Here is a 22,720-nt window from a genome sequence, read left to right on the forward strand (position 1 = left end):
TTCTTTGCAATAGTGATAGCTTCAGCCAGTGCTGTGCAGCACTTTAATTAATGGCCACATTCCTACAAAACAGGAAAGTGAGCTACTTTCGTCCATGCACGGCCTAACATTAAAACTATTGAGTTCTCCCCATAAATCATTTACTTAATGCTTGTATTTTTTGCAGGGGATTTTGTCAAATATTGTCTAATGTTAACGTGATGTTTCACCTTTTTTATTTGTTTAAATTTCCGGGAATTGTTATATATGTACGTTACTGGCACCAAATAATTACATACATAAGATTGTCAAACGAATAAACAAACAAACAAAAATTTAGGGAAAGCGCTTCTCGCCAAGTGGTAGGTAGAAATGTTCTTTTTCTTTTTCTAGCGCCTGTCGGTTCATGATGACGTAGATTGTAGGCGTCCTTGCTGTCTTTTGTGTTTATCTTCAGCTCGTAACAGCTATCAACAGGGATACGTGGATGGATACAGCGTTAACGTTAACGATTCGTACGCCTCCCTTGAATATGGACTGGCAAACATCTTAAATATCAATAAGCTGTGCATAAATGTAAAGATGAACAAAGGGTGGCTGGAACTCGAGAGTGACCCAGGTAAGAAATCTCGACAGCAGAGTGGAGGCTACACAGCTAACTAACGTTAGCTAGCTTCCACATAATTTGATAGTGGTAGCTACAGCAGCCAGCGTTAAATTAGAAGGTAACTTTACTGTAATAGAACACTGCAATATGGTTAGCTAGCATGTTGATTTATACTGGCGTTAGCGAATTAAGGGAGTAACCGACAGTGAGTAGCTAGACCGTCTAATCCATCAGTAGGCTTCCTGGCTAGCGGTCTACACAATAGCTAACGTTACAAAACAACTATTTAAATGTGTGTTTGTTTGACATTTTCTGGGAGAGGTAATGGGTTTACCGAAAGAAGCTGGGAGTATAACTAATGTCACAATATGGACTGCTAATAGTGAATTAATGCTTAAATACAACGAATGAGCTGCAATTCGAGTAACGTTACCTTAAGTAACGTTGTAGAATTTTAACATTAGTGTGAATGTATAAAAGGCAACAAGCCCGAGTAAGAGAGATTAATTCATGAAGGTGTTATGTAGTTGTTGCAACATTTCAGGTGTGGAGCGTGCAGTTTTAAGGAGTTCCAGAAAAAGAACTCTGTGCTAGGCTTATATTTATCTTCTAATAACGTTCTTCATGTCAGTTGTTGAACCTTAAAATTAAAGGTTTTGTTGTGATTTCAGGACTGTTCACTCTGCTGGTGGAAGATTTTGGTGAGTAGCTCATATTAACCTTTTAAAGTGCACCAATATGAATAAGGTCGCATATACATTTTATCCTTCTCAAACCCCTGCAAGTGAAGTTGGAAGGGGCATTAACTATCACGCTTATTGGAAAACTATTTTGTGTTTTTCTGTAGGTGTCAAAGGTGTCCAAGTAGAGGAAATATATGATCTTCAAAGCAAGTGTCAAAGGTATGTAGCTTGGAACCATTTAGTGATAGGCATGTCTCTTTGCATGTATCCAGAGAACTTCACTATCTGTTATGCTCAAGCTAATGGCTGAATATCAATAGGGGATCTAGTGTGGTTGTGCCTCATCTCTAACACAGCTTTCTGTCACTTGCACCCTGTGGGACTTTGTGTCTTTGTGTCTTGAAGGTTTCGTTTGGTGAATGAAAATTCTTGTTGTCAAGTGTGTCTCAATTCTACAGTGCATAACTGATCAGATTTCTGACATAGGGTATTCAATGAAGTTTCCAAATACCTACATAGAATGCCCCGTTTCTCACAAAAAATAATACGTTTTAATCCTCTGACAACAGATATACAAATAATTGAACAGCAATGGAATACTTAAATGTCAAGGTTTACTGCATTTGTTTTTTTTTTTTTTGCCGAGGAATTGCCAAGAATTTCTTAGACTGACTGAAGTATAATTTTAGCATTCAATTGGACATTGTTGAGTTATGAGGACTATTATCAGCAACCTTACTGGAAAAGAAGCTCAGACAACAGAAAAATATCTATGATGGCCCAATGTGGCTTAAAATTTCCTCAGGGATTTTGTAAATGTTTGTGTAACTTTACCATTAATCATAAACGTCTACTTTATTTCAGGGCATTTACCAATAGTGTTCTATATGGATTGGTATTCCATGAAAATGCACTGGTCAGTGATATCAGTGCTTGACTTAACATCTCATGTCTCATAATGAATCTAGTTAGCACAAATGCAAATTTATGGTTAATCTCATTTATTGACAACATCCAAAAGTGTCCCATGCATTTTTTGCTTTCATACCAAATTTTGGACCACTGTCTTGGACCTTTATAAAATTCACCATTAAAGTATACCACCCCAGATGTAGTGTAGTACCATGAATAGTTGCAGAGATGATCACACCAGGCTGTGTTGAACATGCCAGGGCAGCCTGAGTTCAAAATACAGCTAGGAATGGTGTCCATTCCTCAAAGCCTCACAAGATGCAAGTGTGACCAAAGCATAAGCTCAACACAGCTGTTCAGGTTTCCCACCTGGTATAAAGACATTAGGTTTGATTTACCTCCTCCTTGTATCAAAATTGAGCAAAAACTAATGCACAGCCTTTGGCAATATCTGCTCATAATGTCCCTCCTCTCAGCCCCGTCTATGGCTTCATCTTCCTGTTCAAATGGATTGAGGAACGCCGGTCCAGGAGAAAAGTTTCCACCTTGGTGGATGAGACCTCTGTCATTGATGAGGAAATTGTTAATGACATGTTCTTTGCACATCAGGTAAGGCTCTATGTGATCACAGATTATTGTAATTATTGATGTGATATCACAAGTCTTTGGATCAGTGTTTATAGAACAACAGAGGTATTTTTGTCATAAGTTGTAGCAGATTTCTTGGGGACTTTCATGTTTCTTGAGCAAATCTGATTCAACTAATAGTCAAATTAGTCCATATGGTATTTAATATAAAAGCAGTGTTTTAAATTCTGGTCTGTATTAAAATATCTTCAAATTTTTGAAACCATAGTTTTAAAACACAAAATACCTACAGTAATAATAAAAGGATCCAAATGATCAATCTTTTCATTTTGATAACTGCAGAAAAGCATATTTAACTATCCCCGTGACCAATGTGTACAATATGTACTCATTTCTGTCAATCAGAAATTGCAATGTAATATCACAAGAGATGGTTCTGATTTGATTCTAAAGGTTAGCAGACCTAAATATTTTTATTATAGATGATCCGGCTGTCGTCTTTTACAACTCTTCCTATAAGTAGTTCCAGTCGGCCATCCATTGTAACATGGCCATGTAAAATGGATGATCGGTGACACTGTCTCAAGTCTACAGTTGAAAAGTAAATTACTTTAATTTACTGTTCAACTAATCGGTGAGAATAAGATTATGAAAATCATAGACTACTGAGAGCATTTCTGTAAACTAGCTGAACATTCTAGTTGAATTATTTGGGGACAGCTGAAAGTTTGACTGTTCTGTTGCTTCTACCACAAAGGTGATCTTAATGAGATGCTTAGTCTGACATGGACTTGCTCGGTGTTGATGTTGCCATTTCTGTTTCTAGCTCATACCAAACTCCTGTGCCACCCACGCGTTGTTGAGCGTGCTTCTGAACTGCAGTGGGGTCGAGCTTGGCACCACCCTTAGTCGCATGAAGGCTTTCACAAAAGGCTTTAGTCCAGAGGTAAGACATTTCTCTCTTTATCTCTCATCTTTCACACTCACTCATGAATGTGTGGGAATCAGTAGATTCTTTGTAGAGACATTTGATTTCACATATTTTTAATGCTATTTTTAATTTGATAGTGTGCCTTTTATTTGCCTTTCCACCATTTATAGTAAATGGTTAAATACTTGTAAGAGCACAATTATAACCTTTATGACTGCTGTTATTTTTTCTTGGAGGAATTAGTTAAAAGATGTAATTAAAATCAAGATTCAGGGTTCTCAAGGGTACCTGGCTGACTTTTATAGCTTGAGTGAAACTTGACTGAGAATCAGCTCTCAGATTTATTTTTCTTTTTGCTGTCTCTCATACCTATGTTTAACTTTGATTTTTCTTCTTCATTCTTCAGAGTAAAGGATATGCTATAGGAAATGCCCCAGAGCTGGCCAAAGCACATAATAGCCATGCCAGGTAGGTTACTGTCAGTGGCTCATATTCCTATGTTTTGTTCCTATGCTAAGTGTCTCTGGTTATTAGAAAAAAACCCTCAGACACATGGTTGCTCTGCCTTGCTTTGGGAGACCGCAGGCTTTGTGGAGTCATCAGTTTCTGAAGCCATTTTTTTTTTCTTGTTTCTATGGAGACCGGAGCCCAGGCACCTGCCGGAGAAACAGAATGGGATCAGTGCAGTGCGAACCATGGAAGCCTTCCACTTTGTCAGCTATGTGCCCATCAAAGACCGCCTCTTTGAGCTTGATGGGCTCAAGGCGTACCCCATTGACCATGGTAAGACTCCTTACTAATATAGAAACCAGTAGCACTATTCTTACTTTGTCACACTGATTTGTAGTAACACATTGGCTACAATGTAAAGCCTGTCTGCCAGGGAACCATAGAGAACAAAAAGAAGTTGTCTTAAAGGTTAAATGTAAGTAATGTTGTAAATGGTATATGTTAGGGCCTTGGGGAGAGGAGGAGGAATGGACTGATAAAGCTCGGCGGGTTATCATGGAGAGGATTGGACTGGCCACTGCTGGGTGAGTCCTGAACCAATTACTTCAAGTAATGGTGATTCAGTGTCTACACACACTCTCCTGGACTCATTCGCACATCGCTGTCCCTCTTGTTTTTTTCAGTGAGCCGTACCACGACATCCGCTTCAACCTGATGGCAGTGGTACCCGACCGCAGGATGAAGTACGAGTCCAAACTGGAAATTCTGAAGAGGAATCGCCAGACTGTCCTGGAGGGTCTGCAGCAGGTCAGGAGTCTCATCAAAGGCAGATCTAATTCCCACAGCTCCTTAGTGGCAGAGTAATATGTCAGGTCGCCTGTGGCTGTTGTTGAGCAAAGCTTCAAAATGGGCATTCCTTGACCAACACATGGAAGCGGTTGGATAGTTAGATGCTAAAAATATGTGAGACAGGAGGACTGGGTAAGAAGATCAGAGTCACATTTTTTATTAACCTCAAATTCAAAACATACAAATTAAAAATAGATTTATTGTAAAGTCTCTTTGAGAACTTAAAGGCACAATTTTTCTCCAACATGAAACATTTACACTAACCTTCACTGAAAGCAGCATTTCATTTTGTGATGCCTGGACAGACTTGTTGAGGATGTTGAGGGTTGTTGAAATTCTATAGTTTAACTTTCATCTTTATTACAGAAACTGTTCTGTATTCACATTTACTATTAAAGTTGATATTCTGAAAACAGGACTTCTGCATTGCTGAAGAGTTTCCCCTAATAATAGTAATTTTATTTATATATCACCTTTGAAAAAATATAAGAAATATAAAAGCAAGGCAAGAGACCTAAAAAGTAAAGCATAAAAGGGAGGTGAAAAACAATTAATAAAAAGGTTGTTACATAAAAGCAAGTCTTAAAAAAAGTAGATTTTATGAAGTGATTAAAAGATGACACAGGAACCCTGATCCTCTTATTTTTAATCTAGACTTTGGAACAGCCTGCCTGAGGACCTCAGGCTGCAATCTGGCTCATGTGGGGTTAAAAGGTCTGTGATACAGCCTGGTGCCAGACCCATCTGTGCCGTAAAAATGATCAGTAAAATTTTAAAATGAATTCTGGACCAAGCAGGTACCCAGTGTAAAGATGCTAAAGTGGGGGTGATGTGATCTTCTCTTTTCATTCTAGCAAGAATAGTACCTAGTGCAGTTCGAGACAAGGGAGGGACTAATGACTGAGCCAGAAATACAGAGATTTGTAGTAGTCTAAGCAAGAAGAGATAAAAGCATGAATGACTTTTTACACACCACTAAAGGATAACTGCTTAATTTTGATAATGCCTGTATTTGAAAGAAACAATATTGCACAACTCTCTTAACCTGTTCTTCAAAGCTTAAATTAGCATTAAAAAGACACCGAAGTTTCTTGCCACTTCACATTGGCAGACAGAGTATCTTATGCTTGCTGATAATATGCAGATGGAGCCAAAATTGAGCCCTGCAGGTCCCCACAAGTCACGTCTATGAGGATGAGTTACCTATGGTTACTGAAAATGTTCTGTGAAAGAAGAAAAAAGCACTGCAGGCTTGACCAGACCCAGAAGATGGCTTTATGCCGAAACATTGTCAGTAAAAAATATTATGCATATGGAGCTAGAATGTGCGATGCTTTTTCTTGGCACTTTTTTCATGTGAGATTTTTGTGCCAGTGATCAGCACCTCGTGAACTTTCTTTCAGTGTGGGTAACTTCCACACATCTGAAAATGTTCTGTCGGAAAGGTCGGAGTTGAACTGGTGAAGAGCTGTGTTTTTGCAGCCAACCCAGTTTCTGATCTAAAAGAATTAAAATGGACCATTCTCTGGCATCTGCTACTAAAAGAAGGTTACTGGTCACTCTCAGGAGAGCAGAGATATGGTGAACGACTTGTGTATCTTGCCTTATTTGTTTTGAGGGCAGACTTGAAATGTTTTGTTGTTTCTCCAGCTGATCCGGCTCACCCAGCCGGAGCTTGTTCAGGACAAGAAGCAGCAGGACTCTTCCGCTCCTGATGATACAGCAGCTGCTATTAAGAAAGAGGCAGATGTGGAGCCAGTTACATCCCAGGGGGTTGAGCAGGCTTCTTCAGGTACTGAAGTTGGCTTTACTCCCACAGCCTTTTGATGAAATTGATCTTATTGTAAATGGTGTGGGGACTTATCTTATACATAAATAAATTGGCTCTCATTTTAGATCCAGTGGATGAGTCGGGAGTTCAATCCCAATCTGCCTCCAGCCATTCAGGCAACACTAAGGTCATGGGAAAACCACCAATCCCCTCCGGAGGTTCCCAGTCAGTCACTAGTTCCAACCCCATCGTTCAGCGCCTGCCTGCCTTCCTGGACAACCACAACTACGCCAAGTCCCCCATGCAGGTAGGAAGGCAGGAAGACTCCCCATGTAGTTGTACTTTTACCTGATAGTTTGTTTGGACATTGATTTACATAATTACGTCACACCTGTGCTAACAGGGAGGGGTGGAGCAAACTCTCAGTCATTTTGAGAAGATGTGACTATACTCTGATGAAAGACCGGGTGGGTCTGAAACGTTAGTACTGTGTTCATTAAAATAACTCATGTGGTGTTGCCAGAGCAGTGTGCAGAGTTCTCTTTACCAAATTTGATATTTTGCACCTGCACTAGGTCTAATGTGCGAATAACTACCTACTACTTGATCGTTTATTGAAAATTCTCTGTGATTGACAGGAAGAGGAGGATCTTGCTGCTGGAGTTGGTCGCTCCAGGATTTCGGGGCCTCCCAAACCTCCCTACTCTGACGATGAGGATGACTATGAGGATGATGATGAGGAAGTAACTGGTACAGCAGGCACATCCAACAGGTTAGCACTGCAATATTTGTATGGTCATCATTTCTTTGTATGCTTACTGTTGTGACCTGACCAAAGGGAACTAATCCCTTTTGAATTGTTACTTTATTAGCAATTAATGTTTGATCTTGTTTTGATTTGCTTTGTTTAGGTTTAGACGGAAGGCAAGTCTGCGTACACGATCAGGACGGGTAGGAGGTGGAATGGAGAGCCAGATTGCCCTCAGTGTCCTGGCTGAGAAACTAAAGAAGGAGGTCCAAAGGAAAGATGCCCTGAATACACCTCTTTCTGTACGCACAGAGGGCCGCACCGGGGGCATCTGTATCACAGCTGCATCGCAGCCTTCCCCCACACCCAGCAACGAGAGCACTGACACAGCCTCTGAGATTGGCAGCGCCTTCAACTCCCCGCTGCGCTCACCAGCACGCTCCCAGGCTGCCACGCGCCCGTCCAGTCCGGTCGCATCGCATCTCTCTCGTGTGCTCTTTGGAGAAGACGAGATGTTGAGGCTAGACTCCAGACACAACCGTGCTGTAAGAGAACTGGGTCCCTCTGTCAGCATAGCCTTGCTACACCTGCAGGAGGACGGGGTCATCTACGCTCTCCCACCATCTGGTGAGTACACTAATGATGTTATTCCCAAAGGGAGGTTGAAAAGCCTCTGCTGAAGGAAGTATTTGAGCTTATTGCATGACATTCTGACTATAGTTCATAGCATATAAATCTGTCTCGATGTTTACTACTGCTTGGGCTGATCTGTGTGAGTATGAAACACACTACTGGTAGTTTTTTATAGATTTTTACTTTACCTGTACAGGAGATGTTGCTGCTGATGGGACAAAGCGGCCTTGCACTCCTGAGAAGATGAAAGACAAAGAGCAAGGGGGCCATCTAGCAGGAGAACGGGAAGTGGTGAAGGAGGGAAACGAGGGACCATCGGTGGAAGTGAAAGAAGAGGAGGGCAAAGATGGAGCTGAGGTCAAACCTAGCAAGGAGAAGCTCAACTCTATGGAAACTGCTGGAGGCCACAAACCCTCTGGGGAGAAGTACTCTCCTAAAGTAAGTCCAGATTTTACAGTGTTTTCATCTGTACACTGCTCTCTTTATCAGTCTGTCAAGAGTTTTTTGTTTCTCGTGTGCTCTAAATTATTTTGTGTATACTGCCAATTAAGGGGCTGTTGCTGAATTAGTAGACTTTTCTATTTGATGTAATAAACAAGTGCAACAGAGCTGTTCATATTATTTTGTTTCTTGCAGGAGTTGCTTGCTCTGCTCAAGTGTGTAGAGGCTGACATTGCCAATTATGAAGTGTTTCTGAAGGAGGAGGTGGAGAAGAGGAAGAAATATAAGGCAGGTTTTATTCACCTAGAATGATCATGTAAATCCTATATTTTTGGTGGATTTTTGTATTTGCTGGTTTTTAATCACAATATTTTGACTTCATTTGATCAGATCGATGATCAAAGGAGGACCCATAATTACGATGAGTTCATCTGCACCTTCATATCAATGCTGGCACAAGAAGGTAAATCTCCCAAGTCGGAGATCTCAACCTCTCTTTCTTTTCCTATTTGCACTTTGTCTCCCTTTTCCCCTCCACCACAACCACCTTCGAACCTTTTTCTGAGTTTTATTTCAACCTCTGCAATCTCAGTCTCCTAAAATGGCAGATTTTAGTGTTTGATCGGTGCACTTATGCTTCATCTCTGGGGTTCGTCTCCACCCACACCATACCAGGCTTATTTTTATACTGGATGCCTGTGCTACACTGTGCAGTCTAATAGGACTCCTGGCAGTCAAGAAAAAACTGTCATAAGTGTATCCCCAAACCAATAGTTGCAATAGATACTGCCCATGGGGAAGCACACGCAGTAATGCCTGAATAATGTTGAAATTGGTTCATTTTATTCTATAAGTCAGTACAGTAAACTGCACACCCAACATCTCGATAATGATCTTCATCAGGATTGATCTGGGGTGAGCCTCCAATAGAGATACTGACATATATAAGTTCTTGTTGTACCAGGCGTCCATCAGTTATCAGCCTGGAAATAGAACCTGTAGGGGCCAGCTTTGGCAATAACAAGGTGTTGTACATATTGACAGCACTTCTTTTTCACTTTCTTTTTCAAACAGTGTTTTATACGGCAAGACAATTATCTGTAAGAATATATTTAGTACTAAGACAGCATTCAATATCCCCCTCAAGTAGACAAAAACTTGTGTACCTCAATAGCAATAAACAAGAGAAGGTAAACAGAGTATAGACAGATAGAGTATACAAACTCCCTAAAGAAGAATTGTGGCCCAATTCATCTAAACTGGACGTGAACCAACAGACACATAAGCCATGTTGATGGTTTAGAATAATTAGGTCTAGTTCTTCCGAAGACTGTGATGAAAACTAGTATTGAAACATTACGTTTATTGGGTAATCTTCTGAATAAAAATAATTTGAATAACATTCTGGCATTACTGTATGTGATTCCCAGTTGGTAGTATCTAATGCTCTGTATGGTAAACATTTATCAGGACTGGAATCTTTTTAAGAGAACCTATATGATATGTGAAATGCTTTGTTCCTAGTTTTGGCTCATTGCTTGTTATCGTGTGTTATTTTTGTAATTTCTTTGCTGATTTCTTCATTCTGACTGGTCTCATCTCCAGGCATGTTGGCCAGCCTTGTGGAGCAGAACATTTCGGTGCGTCGTCGGCAGGGAGTGAGTATCGGCCGCTTGCACAAACAGAGGAAACCTGATCGCAGGAAACGCTCCCGGCCCTACAAAGCCAAGCGCCAGTGATTACAAACAGTTTTACAGTAACTCCTGTAAGTCACACCTGTAAGCACCGAGCAATCACTGCAGAGAAAAGAAATTGCAGCGCTCCCGAAACGTTCCCATAAAGTCTCTCTGAAAAGACTTTATTCTTGTATTTTAGTCACCCTCTTCTTTTTCATAAAATTGACCATGTGTTTGGTCACTTCTTTTATCATGTATGTATGTATGTATGTATGGTTGGATGTTTGTACTACCATTTTAGTCTCAATGTAAATTTGCTTCTGTCCGTGTCACTACTATTTACAGTTTGTACATTTAAAATGAGCCATCTCAAACGTTACCAACAATGCATCTGAGTACTATTTTGTCTTTACTGTGTGTGGGATTTATTCGCATAGAAAGATTTTCTCTACAGTCTCATGGTCATTAGATATTTGGTTATTATTCTTTGTTGGAAAATTAATTCCTGTAAAACTTCATACTTCAGTGTATATACAATTTGCTAACCTGAAAACAATATTTCCCCAACTGTATCCCTCACTGATATTTTGAATGTTTTGACAAGGTGGGCCATGTGTTTTATTCATACATACATTTATACATAATTTCAGTTTCAGTATTTCCACTGCAGGTAATATAACAATAGATCAAGCATCTTTTAACGGCATCCGTCAATGGACAGTTTTAAACTCAAGAGGATGTTGTGCAGGACTTTGCCCTTTGGGATGCTTTTTTTTCAGCGAAAGTCCCTTCGACTAAGATCTCGCTCCTCGGATAAGGCTGTGAGAGGGCTGTTCTTCACACTGTGTGTACGGCTTCAACTGTACATCTCTTGAGGTCCTGCAAATGAATAGCAAGCTCTTGTGTTATTTTTGTACCTGAAATGGATCTCAGAATTGAGTGAAGATTGTTTGGATGTGTGCAGTTGTGTGTTTTGTACATATGTATCTGTTCATCAGCTCAGCATCACTTCTGTACAGTGAGCTCAGTTGGTTTTTGTGCTTGCCAATTCATACTACAATAAACTCAACGAAAATATCTTGCTCTGACTGATCCGTATTTTTGAAAGTGTCTTGGGTTGACATTTTAAAGTGTTTTGTAATGGCGTTGACTGGGCTGTGTTGGATCCAAGGTCGCAGTGAAACAATAGGTTTAAAAACCGTTAACTAGTTAGATTGACATGTTGTGAGAGAGTTCTGTGGTTTTTGTGTAGTACCAGCCACGGTACACTAGGGAGAGCAATGACTCAGAGATGAGTAGTACCTAGCAGGGGATAATTGGCTGTCACTTGCTATGCTGGACTGAGGCCCTCATTCACTATAAATTGTGCTTTGGCTTCTCCTTAATAGCACTATGTACTGGCATAGTGACGCTGAGGTACAAGTGTACTTACATGAATTTGAACTACCTTGAAAAAGTAAAACCTAGTATTTTTTGTGAAAGGCAATACTAACAGATTGCATTTTGCAAACCAATCCCATTGTTCCTCTTACAATTATTTTGATTTGTTGATTTACACATTTGAGACAGATTCATGGTCTAATCAGAAATGCATCATGTTGGCTCTTTATGCCATTGGCCTTGTGTGAAATACTGTACAATTTATTGTTTTGGTGAATAAAATATCCCACATGAATTTGATCTTCAGCTTACTCTTGTCATCCAAGTACTAGATATAAAATGAGATTGATAGTTTAACATCTTAAATCACACATTTTACGGCTGGATTCATTGAGCTAGTGGTACGTAACATGACCTCCAAACACCTATTACTAGCAAAATGGCATCATCATCAATTGCTCGTTTGTCAGAAAAGTTTTGACCTTATGTTGCAGGCCTGTTTGAAGCAAGCACTGGAGACATTTGAGTCACTTCTTATGCTGGGACAAGGTTGACGCTGATATGATGTTGTAATCTTTATTAACCCAATGCCACTGCCACACAGACAGAGTGGGAGCTGATAATCCTTTAGCCACTCAGCTTCAGTGGAGCAGATGTTTGTGTAGACAGTCATGCTGTACTACTACTATAATGTTTGACTATTTGTGTTCTGTTCCTGTCTTTACCAGAGAGTCAAGGACATGTGAAACTCACACATAGTACCCCAATTGTTACATTTTCAACCCTCCCCTATCCACTCCTTGTCTTTGTACTGAAAATCATACTTCGGCCTATATCTTTTTTTTCTGCTTCACTATTCGGAGAACAAAGAATCTTTCTTCTCTCCGTGCACATATAATAAACCTAAAAGAAACCTAAAGAAGATACAGACTTCTCCTTGAATTATTGATTACTTGCTTTATTAATCAGTTTATACTAAATTGTTCAACAATAACAAAGGATTGTCACATTTCAAACATGCAGCCAAGAATGCGTGTTATTTTTGATAACATTACAAAAAAAACAAAAACGAATGGTCTACTTATGAGACACAGACACTGAGATCAATGCAAAGAAGTCAGAGAGATCCCAGTGGTGTCCAGTCATGTGCCATAGAGGGCCAAAGTATGCGGCTTTTCACTCCAACCAAACACTACATCAGTGAATTGTACTAATTAGCACAACTTTAACCAGAAATGGAACCAGAAACTTACTAGTATAATCAGCTAGTGTGGTGTTTGGTTGGAATTAAAACCTCTGTACACGATCGTAGACCACTGATCTAACCAATTTGCGTGGTGACTGAGAGAAACGGGAACAGTGAACGCGCACGTAGAGGCACTCGTTCCCACCCATTGCGTCAGCGCGCTCCCTCGCCCCTTCCGTCAGCGCGCGTGCTCCGTGCAGGATGCTGAATTGTAGGTGATGATGGCGGAAGGGGAACAACGTTGAGTTTTATCCGAGTTTTTATTACAGCTGTAGAACCATCTACAACATCGTTTCTCTCCATCGAATCATATCCCGAGGCGATGGGGAACGAAGCCAGTCTGGAGGGGGAGGGCCAGGCGGGACAGCCCGGCTCCGCCGTCCCTGCAGCAGGGGCTCCGGCTTCCATTTCAGCACCACCGGACTCTGGACAGCTCATCAAGCCCAGCAATGGTGCGCCAGCCGGAGGGACGGGGGCTGGACCCGGGCCGGGGATTAACAGGTAGCCGCTATCTAGGACGTTTCTCCGCAAAACTATGGAGAAATATCAATGAGGTTTCATGATCGGGTGGCGTGTTCCGTGTCTATACGGTAAAGAGCGTATAGATCATTCGATTGCAAGGAGACATACTTGAATGGGTGCTTAATTATTTATTTCAATATCCTTGTCAACACAATTCACCATCCCTTTTGAGACGATTTTTGCTTCATGGCGTATTATTTAGGCTATGCTAGGCTATTAGTCAATACTGTATTGAATCGAACCCAAAGACGGAATTTTAACATGCAACGCTTTCGATTTAGAATCAATAACGCGTGAAATATAGCTGTCAAATGTAGGCTATGTATAGGCCGAATAGGAATTTCCACGCCCGTTATCACGGTGTCTGTCCTGAGGCATCTTTAAGTATCATCAATGAGCGAAAAACCCTTTGCTTTTGTTCCTGAGTGGGGAAACGCCGAGTAATTGGGAATACTTAGGGAATGTGATCTCAGAAATATCGATAATATTTCTATAGCTACAAGTAACTGCCAAAATAAAAGAAAGGGAAATGAAGGATGGATGCAAAGTGTATTGTTTCTCAGGTTGAAGGGTACCCTGCATATTTCTGAGCATGGGCTTACAATCATACAATATCTCACAGTGATAGAAGATAAATGCCAGTAAATACAAAGTCATTCTGAGTGACCACCTTCCCCCTGATGATGAAGCGTCTGTATCCTGATGAGAGCATTCTCTTCCAGGATGACAATGCCCCCGACAAACAACGAGGGGGTTGATGAGCGTGAAAACGACATAACGCATATGCCATAGCTGTCTCACTTACCAGATCCCAGACCAAATGAAAATGCAGTGGAGACAGTCTGTTTCCAGCGCTGTATCCCTCCAACAGAGCCCCAGACACTGAGCCCAGACACATTAACAATGTTCTTGCAGGCTGTCATGTCCATGTTTCCTTTATTTTGCCAGTTACATATGTTATAGTCCATGGTTTGCCTATGACAAGGCGTTTGCAGGTTAATTATATTAGCCTTTTCACAAAGAAATAGTCCATATTCTTCTAAGCATTTAACTGCATGTAGTATTGGTCTGTACTTGCTATATAGGTGTGTTGCTATTGCCTTAATTAGACAGTGATATTGCTGTAGAACTGAAATACCTCAAAAGCAGCAGCAGAACAAAACCTTGTACTTGCCACACCTGCTTACTATTTGGCTGCACTTGCATTTTAGCCTGCCATCTAAATAGATGCGTAGATTTTTTATTTTTACACTACAAACCAAACCCCAAAGGCTACATCTCAAGAAATTCTGTCTGCCACTGTTAGTAGAAAGACATTTAAAACCCATGACGATGTTAAGGCCTGTCTGTAAATTTGAATGTCTCACTATGGAAATAGCACTCTCTGTGCATGTGTTCAATGTAGGTCAGGATTGAAGCTTATAGTTCCCACGTAACCTTATGATTCTTTTATTTCTTGACATCTCTCTGGGTGGACACCCGTATCTCATAAAGTGATGGCTAGTGCTGTGAGAGTGAGTGTGCTGAGAGACAGGGAGAGAGAGAGAGGGAGAGGGGGAGAGAGAGAGGGAGAGAGAGGGGGAGAGAGAGAGAGAATTTCATATAGCTGATGAAAAATGGTTCTCCTGAGATCATAGCCCCACATTCAGTCCTGAATCTTGCCTGAAAAAGTCTGCTTCAAATTCACGGTGGCAGTGGTGAGGAGAGACGGTGGCTGGTTAGAGACTTCAGACAGGAGAAATGAGTTGCAGCATTTTACGGGTTAGTTAGCCTATAAATATGAATGGGGACAAAACACTTGTGCTATATATAACCTTATGAATTCCATATAGGCAGTTTTTTGCTCTATTTTGGACCAGACTATATTTTGTTCAGAACAGTCGAAGAGCAAACTCTGAACCCAAATAGGAACCCGTGAAGCTAATGGAGTCAACCCACTCCTTTGCTTGCATAATGACAGAAAGCACCAAATTGGTTGTTTTCTCCTCTAATCATAGCAGCTTTGACTAAGTGTGCAATCATTTAGGCTTGATGGTGACCACAATGGACAAGCATTCAACATCATGAGAGATTCAGCCTTGTGTTGAACACAAGATTCAGACTTTTCCTCTGTTTCCCACCATGTGCTCACGTGTCAGAGCATAAAGCGGCATGCAGTACTGTCACTGTATTGTTGTCTGATTGTCTGCCTGTTCTTTTGACAACAGGCATTGTGGTTTCATGGCAGCAGCGTTGTTCTGAATTAGTGAAGACCTGCAACTTGCTCCGTCATGTAACAGCATGTTTTATAGAACCTTGATAGCCACTTCTTTATTTGCACATTGACATTGGCTCTTTAATGTTAATCATAAGGTAAATTAATGCAAATAAAAATGTAATTCACAATTTCAATTACAATTTCCCATTTGGCAGACGCTTTTATCCAAAGCGACATTCAGTCCAAACACAGCTACAGCACATTTAACCCTTGTGAACATAATGCATACAGTTATTTGCTAAGATATATAGAAATGCCCTCATATTAAAATGACTTCATCTACAGGAATGAAAGCACTGTATGTACAGTAGCAAACACACACTGAAGCATTATCATGTTTCAAACATGCAGAAGCAAATAATGCAGGAGCAGTGCTTATTATTTATGAGAGCATGACAGCTACCTAGAGAGATAGACATTGTAGTACTGTTGTCCTAATTCCAAACCTAGACAATACCCTCAAATTTTAAAATGATCAGGCTCCCCAGCTTATGGAAGCTGCTTAATCTTATTTAGACGAGATGTATACTTTTTTCCTGCTTTTTACTTCGATGGCAAAATGCTGGAAGTTGTAAGTGCCACTTTTGGTCTTTGTAACTTACGTTGGAATAGATCGCATAGGATGTTTGTATTCTTAGGTGGTGAAGCTGGCTGAGTGTAGACAACCCATCTCAAATGTGCTGGGAGCACTTCAGTTTACAGCACACAGTAGCTGAAGCTGAACCCCACTCAAGTTCGTGCCCCCCTTTGAGTTTTTTGGCAGCATAGCAACAGTTGGTACAGCGGGTAGCCCACTTCCAAGCAGGCACATTGGCGCACCCCACCACACATCTTAGTGCCTTAAGTTTATGACACCGGAACAGTCACCAGATACAAAGCGTAGCTGTAACACACTATCGGTGTGCTGTCTTTGTAATCATTGTAAAGGCCCAAATGCACCGGATGTGATTTTTGATGCATGTCATTTGACGCACTTCATTTGACGCTTCTGTGGCGCACTGCAGGCAGGAGATTTAAAGCATCAGTGCCACAGCACTTGCATTTGACCACTACAATGGGGAATATATTTTCTTTAGAGTAAGCTTTCCCTCATCCATGTCTTGGCTGCTCATCAGGTCAGTTAGTTTGTGCAGATTTATCAAGCTAGTCTGACGTCAGTCAAATGATGGAATGCCTTCGAATGCTGGAAATGAGGATCCCAATGTGGCCTGTCACTACCCTCCAGTTCTGTTGGAAATATTGTAATAATGAGTTGAGAGCAGTTTGCAACAGCTCTGACTTGGTGACTTAAATGACCCAGCAAAATGATCAGTTCGACTGGGAAAGACTGAGTTTTCTACAATCTATTTTGCTTTAACCTTTAAACATTACCAAATGGATGCAACCACATCAATTTTGCTCAGAAGTCGGCACTACATTCCAATTTATTTTCCAATAGACAGAGGTATAAATCAATGACAAACTTATCTCATGAGTATAGGATGGATGCTGACACAGATATTAGATATCAGGCCAATAACAGACTAATATAAAATATCAGTATCAGAGAATTTTCCCTTTACCAAGGGAAACATGTGCAAAGCAACTTCTTTTTCTTCCTTTTTTAAGATCTGTCTGATGGAGAAAATGGATAATATTTCAATCATTTTTGTAGAGTGACCCTAAGTTAACAGTTTACTTGTAATGGTCTACACTGTTTAATAAACCTTTGTGAAAATAATGGAATGGATCAGCACTACCAGCCAATATTTTGAATGAAATACTCAGAATTTGTATCGTCAGTGAAAAAGTGTTATGAGTGCATCTCTACTTGGGGGTGACATTTTATTTAAGACTGGATTCTGGGTTTTCATTAAGAAAACGGATATTAAAGAAACAGGTACTATTGGCAGCTGAGATGTTACTGAACTCTCCTTTGATTTGCTGTTGAAAGAAAACGTCTCGGCTCTTTATTCTGTTTACACATTGAAAATCTTTTTGAATGTTAGCTTTTGATCAAGCAAAATTGTTGCGCCAAGGGTGTAGAGAAGCTGTGAGGCTCGTGCAAATCAGTGGCCCTTTAAATATTGGGTATTAAATAGGCTTGTCTTTGCAATAGGGGAAATTACTTTGTTTTATTGCGACATTATAGCTTTATTAACTCTACAGAGGTTGGTCAAGAAATGTTTGTACTGTGACACAATGCGTGCCCCATTATAGAGTATTAGGTCCACTGTGTGCTTGTTTGCATACAGAGTGTATATCTTCTAAAGGTTGGAGTTGTACTGCAGCTTCAGTGTTAATTTGTGCGGTGTATCGGTTTACTTTTTCACCAGTGACATTGCGGTATTGTTGTAGCGTATGTTAGTGAGGCTATGCAGAAAATCTCTCTGTCTCTCTGCTTCCTTGGGATAGGAGGTTTCACAGCGGAGTCAGAATAGAGACGACTGGCAGCTTTCAAACACTTCACCATCCACTTAGTGGTAAAGCAAACAACTTGTAGTGATTTACAGACAAAGCCTCAATTTGCTCTCAATGAATTACCATTAGCTGCATGATGAAAAATACCTTAAGAGATCTTTTGAAAGGGGGGTTTAAACTGTTTTTTTTTTTTTAACTCTCATACCAAGCCTGAGGTTTGGGCTGTGTATAGATCACAGAAGACTCCACTTGGTGTCTTTGCTATTCTCGTGATAATCATAGCTGTGAAACTACCTTCTGCCTTGTGAATACGCCTTGTAGATTAGATTTAGACTTTAGTAGTCAACCCAGTGTATCAATGGCCAGTAGCTTATCTGTAGCCTCAAGGCTCAGTTAGCATCAAACAGAGCCAGAATAGTCACCACACAATCAGGAGTGTGTTGTCAGAGGAATTTCATATGTAGCATTATAGTGGTGGTTTGAAGAGCGCCGGTTTTCCTGATGGGGTCACTGGGTGAACTGGGTGATCCTGGGGAGAGGAGAGGGAGGTTGGAGTTGTGCAGCAGCTCAAGTCATCGGCCGTGACTCACTGTCGCTAACATGCTCTATTTTAATTCTTTCCTTTATTTCTATCCTTCTCTCGCCCTGGAAGCAGGGCTGCTGAGACTGTCTTTGAAGATGACGGCCACGACAAAACAAGGTCTAAGTTGTTGTGACAGCGGGAATCCTCCATTTCTGTTTAACTATTGGCACTACTGCCTGCGGGCCAGAATGAGCAGAGAAAGCAAAAGTTCGTAATACTGTTGATGTCTGATAAACTACCTCCTCTCCACACCAGCCATATCATTGAGGCCAGCAGAGTGGCTTCAAAGAGGGAAAACAAGCCACAAGGTGCACTTCAAGGAAACTGATACAGGCAATATAAATATTCAACATTGGCCCTTACTCTGGGCCAACATTTTGAGTAGTGTGATATCACACCATGAGCAACAATGATAATCTTTTTTTTACAGTATGTGGGCTTAGTGTACCTCTGAACAGAATTACTGTACAGAACATAACCAATAAGCTACCGTATACGTACCTAAGGGTAGAAAGAGTACCAAAATATCCCACTGAAGAAGTATTGCTGCTTTGCAAATTTAGTAGCGGTAGAAATTACTGGTGTAAAAATCTACTTAAGTAAATGTAAAAAGTAAAAACACATTGTTACATATTATCTTTCACCAAAAGGATGAGAGCACTCCTTTAATTTAAAAAATGAGGAAAGCATGAATCAACACAACATTTTAGGACTGTGTTAGCGGTGGTTTCTGTGCAGCTGCAAATGGGCCAAGGCCATGAGTGAGGGCTGGCAAGCTGATTTGGATCTGATGACATTCACTGACTTATTCATTGTTTCCCTCACTCCCCAACTCCATCTTTCGCTTACTCATTTTTACTTACCCATTCACTTTGCCTCTCATCAACCCCCTCAGTCTTTCCCTCAGTCACCCCAAAAACGTTGCTGTGGGTAAAGGTAACTGTGAGTGAGCTGTTGCAGATGTAAAATGCAGGTTGACGACAGAATAAATAAGATAAAGAGGCCGCTTGGAAGTATGGTGCATAATTGGCATGGTTATGCTGTAGGGACAACTGCGTTATTCTCTATAAATGTAGTGTTGATATTGAACATGTTTTATGTTCTATGTTGAGCATTGCAAAACAAGATTATGAAATGAAATGATTATTGTTATTTACTTAATGTTATATGCAGGTTTGATGCAGATGCAGTTCACATTTGGTCAGTTTCTGATGCAGTGCTTATGGAGAGTCTACAAACTGTATACTCTATAATGGATGTGATTTAAGATGTAGCAAAGTATAATACTTCACTCAAAGTATACTTAAAAGTAAAAGTGTAATTACAGACCTCACAAAATCCTTGAAAAGTACAAGTACACAAAAGAGCTACTCACTTACAGTAACGTGAATAAGTGTAATTCAGTTTATTACTTCCACCCTTGACCATACCATATTTTTAATTGTATAGCCAGAATTTCTTCGCTATCTAGAGAATGGAAATTTGTGATGATGTTGGTGATAGGAGTGTAGGTGCGCGTGTGTGTCTGTGTGTGTGTCTGTGAATGAGGGACGGGGGTGGGCCACAATACATTTCCACTACATGTGTTTGGCAATTTGTGCTTGTATACAGACGTGTAAGAAAGAGCGATATAGAGATAAAATAGTTGCCCACTGCCTCCATCTCTGGAGCTGGGAGAACTGGTCTCTATCCATCGCCAGTGAGGTGAGGAGGCTGAAGTGTGGGTGTATGAGCGATGAAACTGAATGATACTACATTCACTAAGACCTCTGAGGAAGGCAAACATCGCTCTGTGACCTGACCACATATTTTATCTGTGTATCTAGCCTAGTGTATATTGGTGTCTAGTAAAACACACACACACACAGATATGCACTTCTACTGTTATTCAACATCTATTCTATACTAGTTAGGCATTTAGCTGTTGTTGTTGTCATTATGGTATTAGATTATTATAATTACGCTTGCTTATTGACTTAGCATAACTGCTGTTAGGAGTGATAATTTTACTTGTTTAATGTTGTGGCACTTTTTCTTTTCATGGAACTCTGAATTATGTGGCTGCTTACCCTGTTGATGCTTGAGGAGTGTTCACTTAGTTTACTGTTGCACTAATTGTAAGTCGCTCTTGATAAGAGTGTCTGCTGAATTTTAAATTGTCTATTCTAGTTGAACTACTGCAGCTGGCGTTCACTTGGTGTACATGTGAATCATGTTGTCTCCAGTACCTCTGCACATGGTCTTCCAGTTAAATCAGTTAAAACCCAGAAACCCAGGTGTGATGTCCACCTTGTTCTCTGTCTGTTTTCTACAGCATGTCCGGCAGGCCACCTCAATCAGACCCGGGGCCCAAAGCAGGGGTCCAGAGCGGTCTTGGGACGGGGGACAGGTTGGCGTCCCATGACAGCCCGCAGCCTGCCGCGGCCCATGGAGAGCAGGGCCAGGGTCACGTCGCCAGGAAGAGCCTGCAGGTGGACGTGGGCAGCAGCAGGACCGGGAGATCCCCTTCTGTGTCCCCGGACCGAGGCAGCGTCCCCACCTCCCCCTACTCCGTGCCTCAAATTGCACCCATGCCCAGCAGCAAACTGTGCCCCGTCTGCAAAACCACCGACCTGACGGGCACTGGGGATGACCAGCTGCACATCAACACCTGCACACAGTGTCGCTTAATGGTGTGCAACCAGTGTGGCTTCAACCCTAACCCACACCTCACAGAGGTAGGTGGTGCTCCCCGACTGAGACTGACATTCAGAGGGATAATAATAATAATATGGCACTTTATTTATCCCCATAGGGAGATTCTCTTTTCACTCCCCCTCCCCTCCCCTCCTCAGTGACGTCAGACCGCAGGGTGAACTACAGAACAGCTCCCTGCAGCTGGGGTTCAGTATCTTGCTCAAGGACACTTCAACAGGGTGGATGCTTGCTGTCATGGGGGCTTCAGCCTGTGCCCTCCAGTTGAATGGTAGTCCCCCTATACGCCAACCTGCTACACAGATAGAAATTATATATCTTTAATGCAGATAATATATTAACAGGAATGCAGAGTCATGTAGAGACTGTGTGGTGTGCTGTGTTTTGATTTTGGTCAAAGCGGGTGATTTAGGCACTGGATTTTAGTTACAGTGGTCCTGTGGTCCTTATGACTCATCAAAGTTTGTTAGCAGTGTGTCTGTGATGCCTGTTATCAACCTGGCTGTGACTCAGCCCACAGGCTGGGATTACACCAACTGGAGGCCCTGTGAAGGAACAGGGGTTAGGACTTGAATTATTGGCATGCTGGGTTTGTCCGAGCCATGCTCCCCCTTGATGTGCTAAACATTTAATGATCTGGTGGGCCCATGACCTTCCAAACCCAAACACTCTGTTATCACACACTTCGTACTTTTTTTATGGGGGGGGGGGGGGGGATTTGCTTCGTTGACCCAGGAATGTATTGGTCACTTCTTATTTCACTGTAGCCATAATGAATCATAGGCCCTAATCTTGAAAACACATTCTATGTTTTTGCAAAGGAGGTTACATAACACATGTACATAACACTTGAACAAAGCTATATCCGTCCTTCCTGACATGCACTAGTGAGCCATCCAAATCGCGCCCAGAGCCTCATCCAAAGCAAGGCTTTTCATAACAGCGCTGAGAACAGTTGTTGAACGCAGCAAACACGTTTCTCCATCAGTCATAGTCATTCACATGCATCTAAACAGTCATCATTGTTAACAGGTAGCTGAGAAATCCTATTGCCTTCTTCCCAAAATAAAGCACTTGCCTAATTTGAATTAGTCTATGCTTCACTGTTACTGTGAGTCAAGTGTGGCTGTGTCATCTGTCATAAAGTTTCTCATCAGCTCCAGTGAGTCATGTTGCAATTTGCAGCCAAATTGCAATGTCAGTTATGCTGGCTTATTGGCTATCAGGGCTATATGTAGGCTGAATAAATGTAAAGGATTGAGGGAGTAAACATTTAGCATTTGATATTATGTAAATGCATTGATTAATTGTGTGTGTGTGTGCGTGCATGAGTGCGTGTTTGTGTGTATGTGTGGATGAGACGGGAGAGC

General features: G+C 41.2%; 2 protein-coding genes across 2 annotated transcripts in view; both read left to right on the plus strand.

Moving 5' to 3' along the window:
• The first annotated feature begins 453 nt into the window (after positions 1 to 453).
• bap1 (BRCA1 associated deubiquitinase 1) lies at positions 454 to 11,337 on the plus strand. The gene is made up of 17 exons (XM_071912674.2): positions 454 to 598; positions 1,258 to 1,287; positions 1,434 to 1,488; positions 2,658 to 2,790; positions 3,596 to 3,715; positions 4,107 to 4,168; positions 4,341 to 4,483; positions 4,656 to 4,734; positions 4,834 to 4,957; positions 6,650 to 6,791; positions 6,896 to 7,077; positions 7,409 to 7,542; positions 7,682 to 8,145; positions 8,348 to 8,589; positions 8,788 to 8,880; positions 8,983 to 9,055; positions 10,198 to 11,337. The coding sequence occupies exons 1-17, from the start codon at positions 562 to 564 to the stop codon at positions 10,329 to 10,331; spliced, it is 2,247 nt and encodes a 748-aa protein (XP_071768775.1). The 5' UTR covers positions 454 to 561; the 3' UTR covers positions 10,332 to 11,337.
• Positions 11,338 to 13,216: 1,879 nt separating this feature from the next.
• The window catches only part of bsnb (bassoon (presynaptic cytomatrix protein) b), a 59,588-nt gene continuing 50,084 nt past the window's right edge, over positions 13,217 to 22,720 (plus strand). The window contains exons 1-2 of the mRNA XM_071912673.2: positions 13,217 to 13,395; positions 20,983 to 21,373. Coding sequence (XP_071768774.2) covers positions 13,217 to 13,395; positions 20,983 to 21,373 — 570 coding nt within the window. The remainder of the gene's footprint in view (positions 13,396 to 20,982; positions 21,374 to 22,720) is intronic.

The sequence above is a fragment of the Centroberyx gerrardi genome, chromosome 5, assembly GCF_048128805.1.
Source record: "Centroberyx gerrardi isolate f3 chromosome 5, fCenGer3.hap1.cur.20231027, whole genome shotgun sequence".
Lineage (NCBI taxonomy): Eukaryota > Metazoa > Chordata > Actinopteri > Beryciformes > Berycidae > Centroberyx > Centroberyx gerrardi.

What these genes read in the sequence shown, in the direction of transcription:
- bap1 (XM_071912674.2), top strand. Translation starts at nt 562, where the DNA reads ATGAACAAAGGGTGGCTGGAACTCGAGAGTGACCCAG. An exon ending in GGAACTCGAGAGTGACCCAG is followed by an intron (nt 599 to 1,257) that starts GTAAGAAATCTC and finishes TTGTGATTTCAG; the next exon opens with GACTGTTCACTCTGCTGGTG. An exon ending in TCCTGGAGGGTCTGCAGCAG is followed by an intron (nt 4,958 to 6,649) that starts GTCAGGAGTCTC and finishes TTGTTTCTCCAG; the next exon opens with CTGATCCGGCTCACCCAGCC.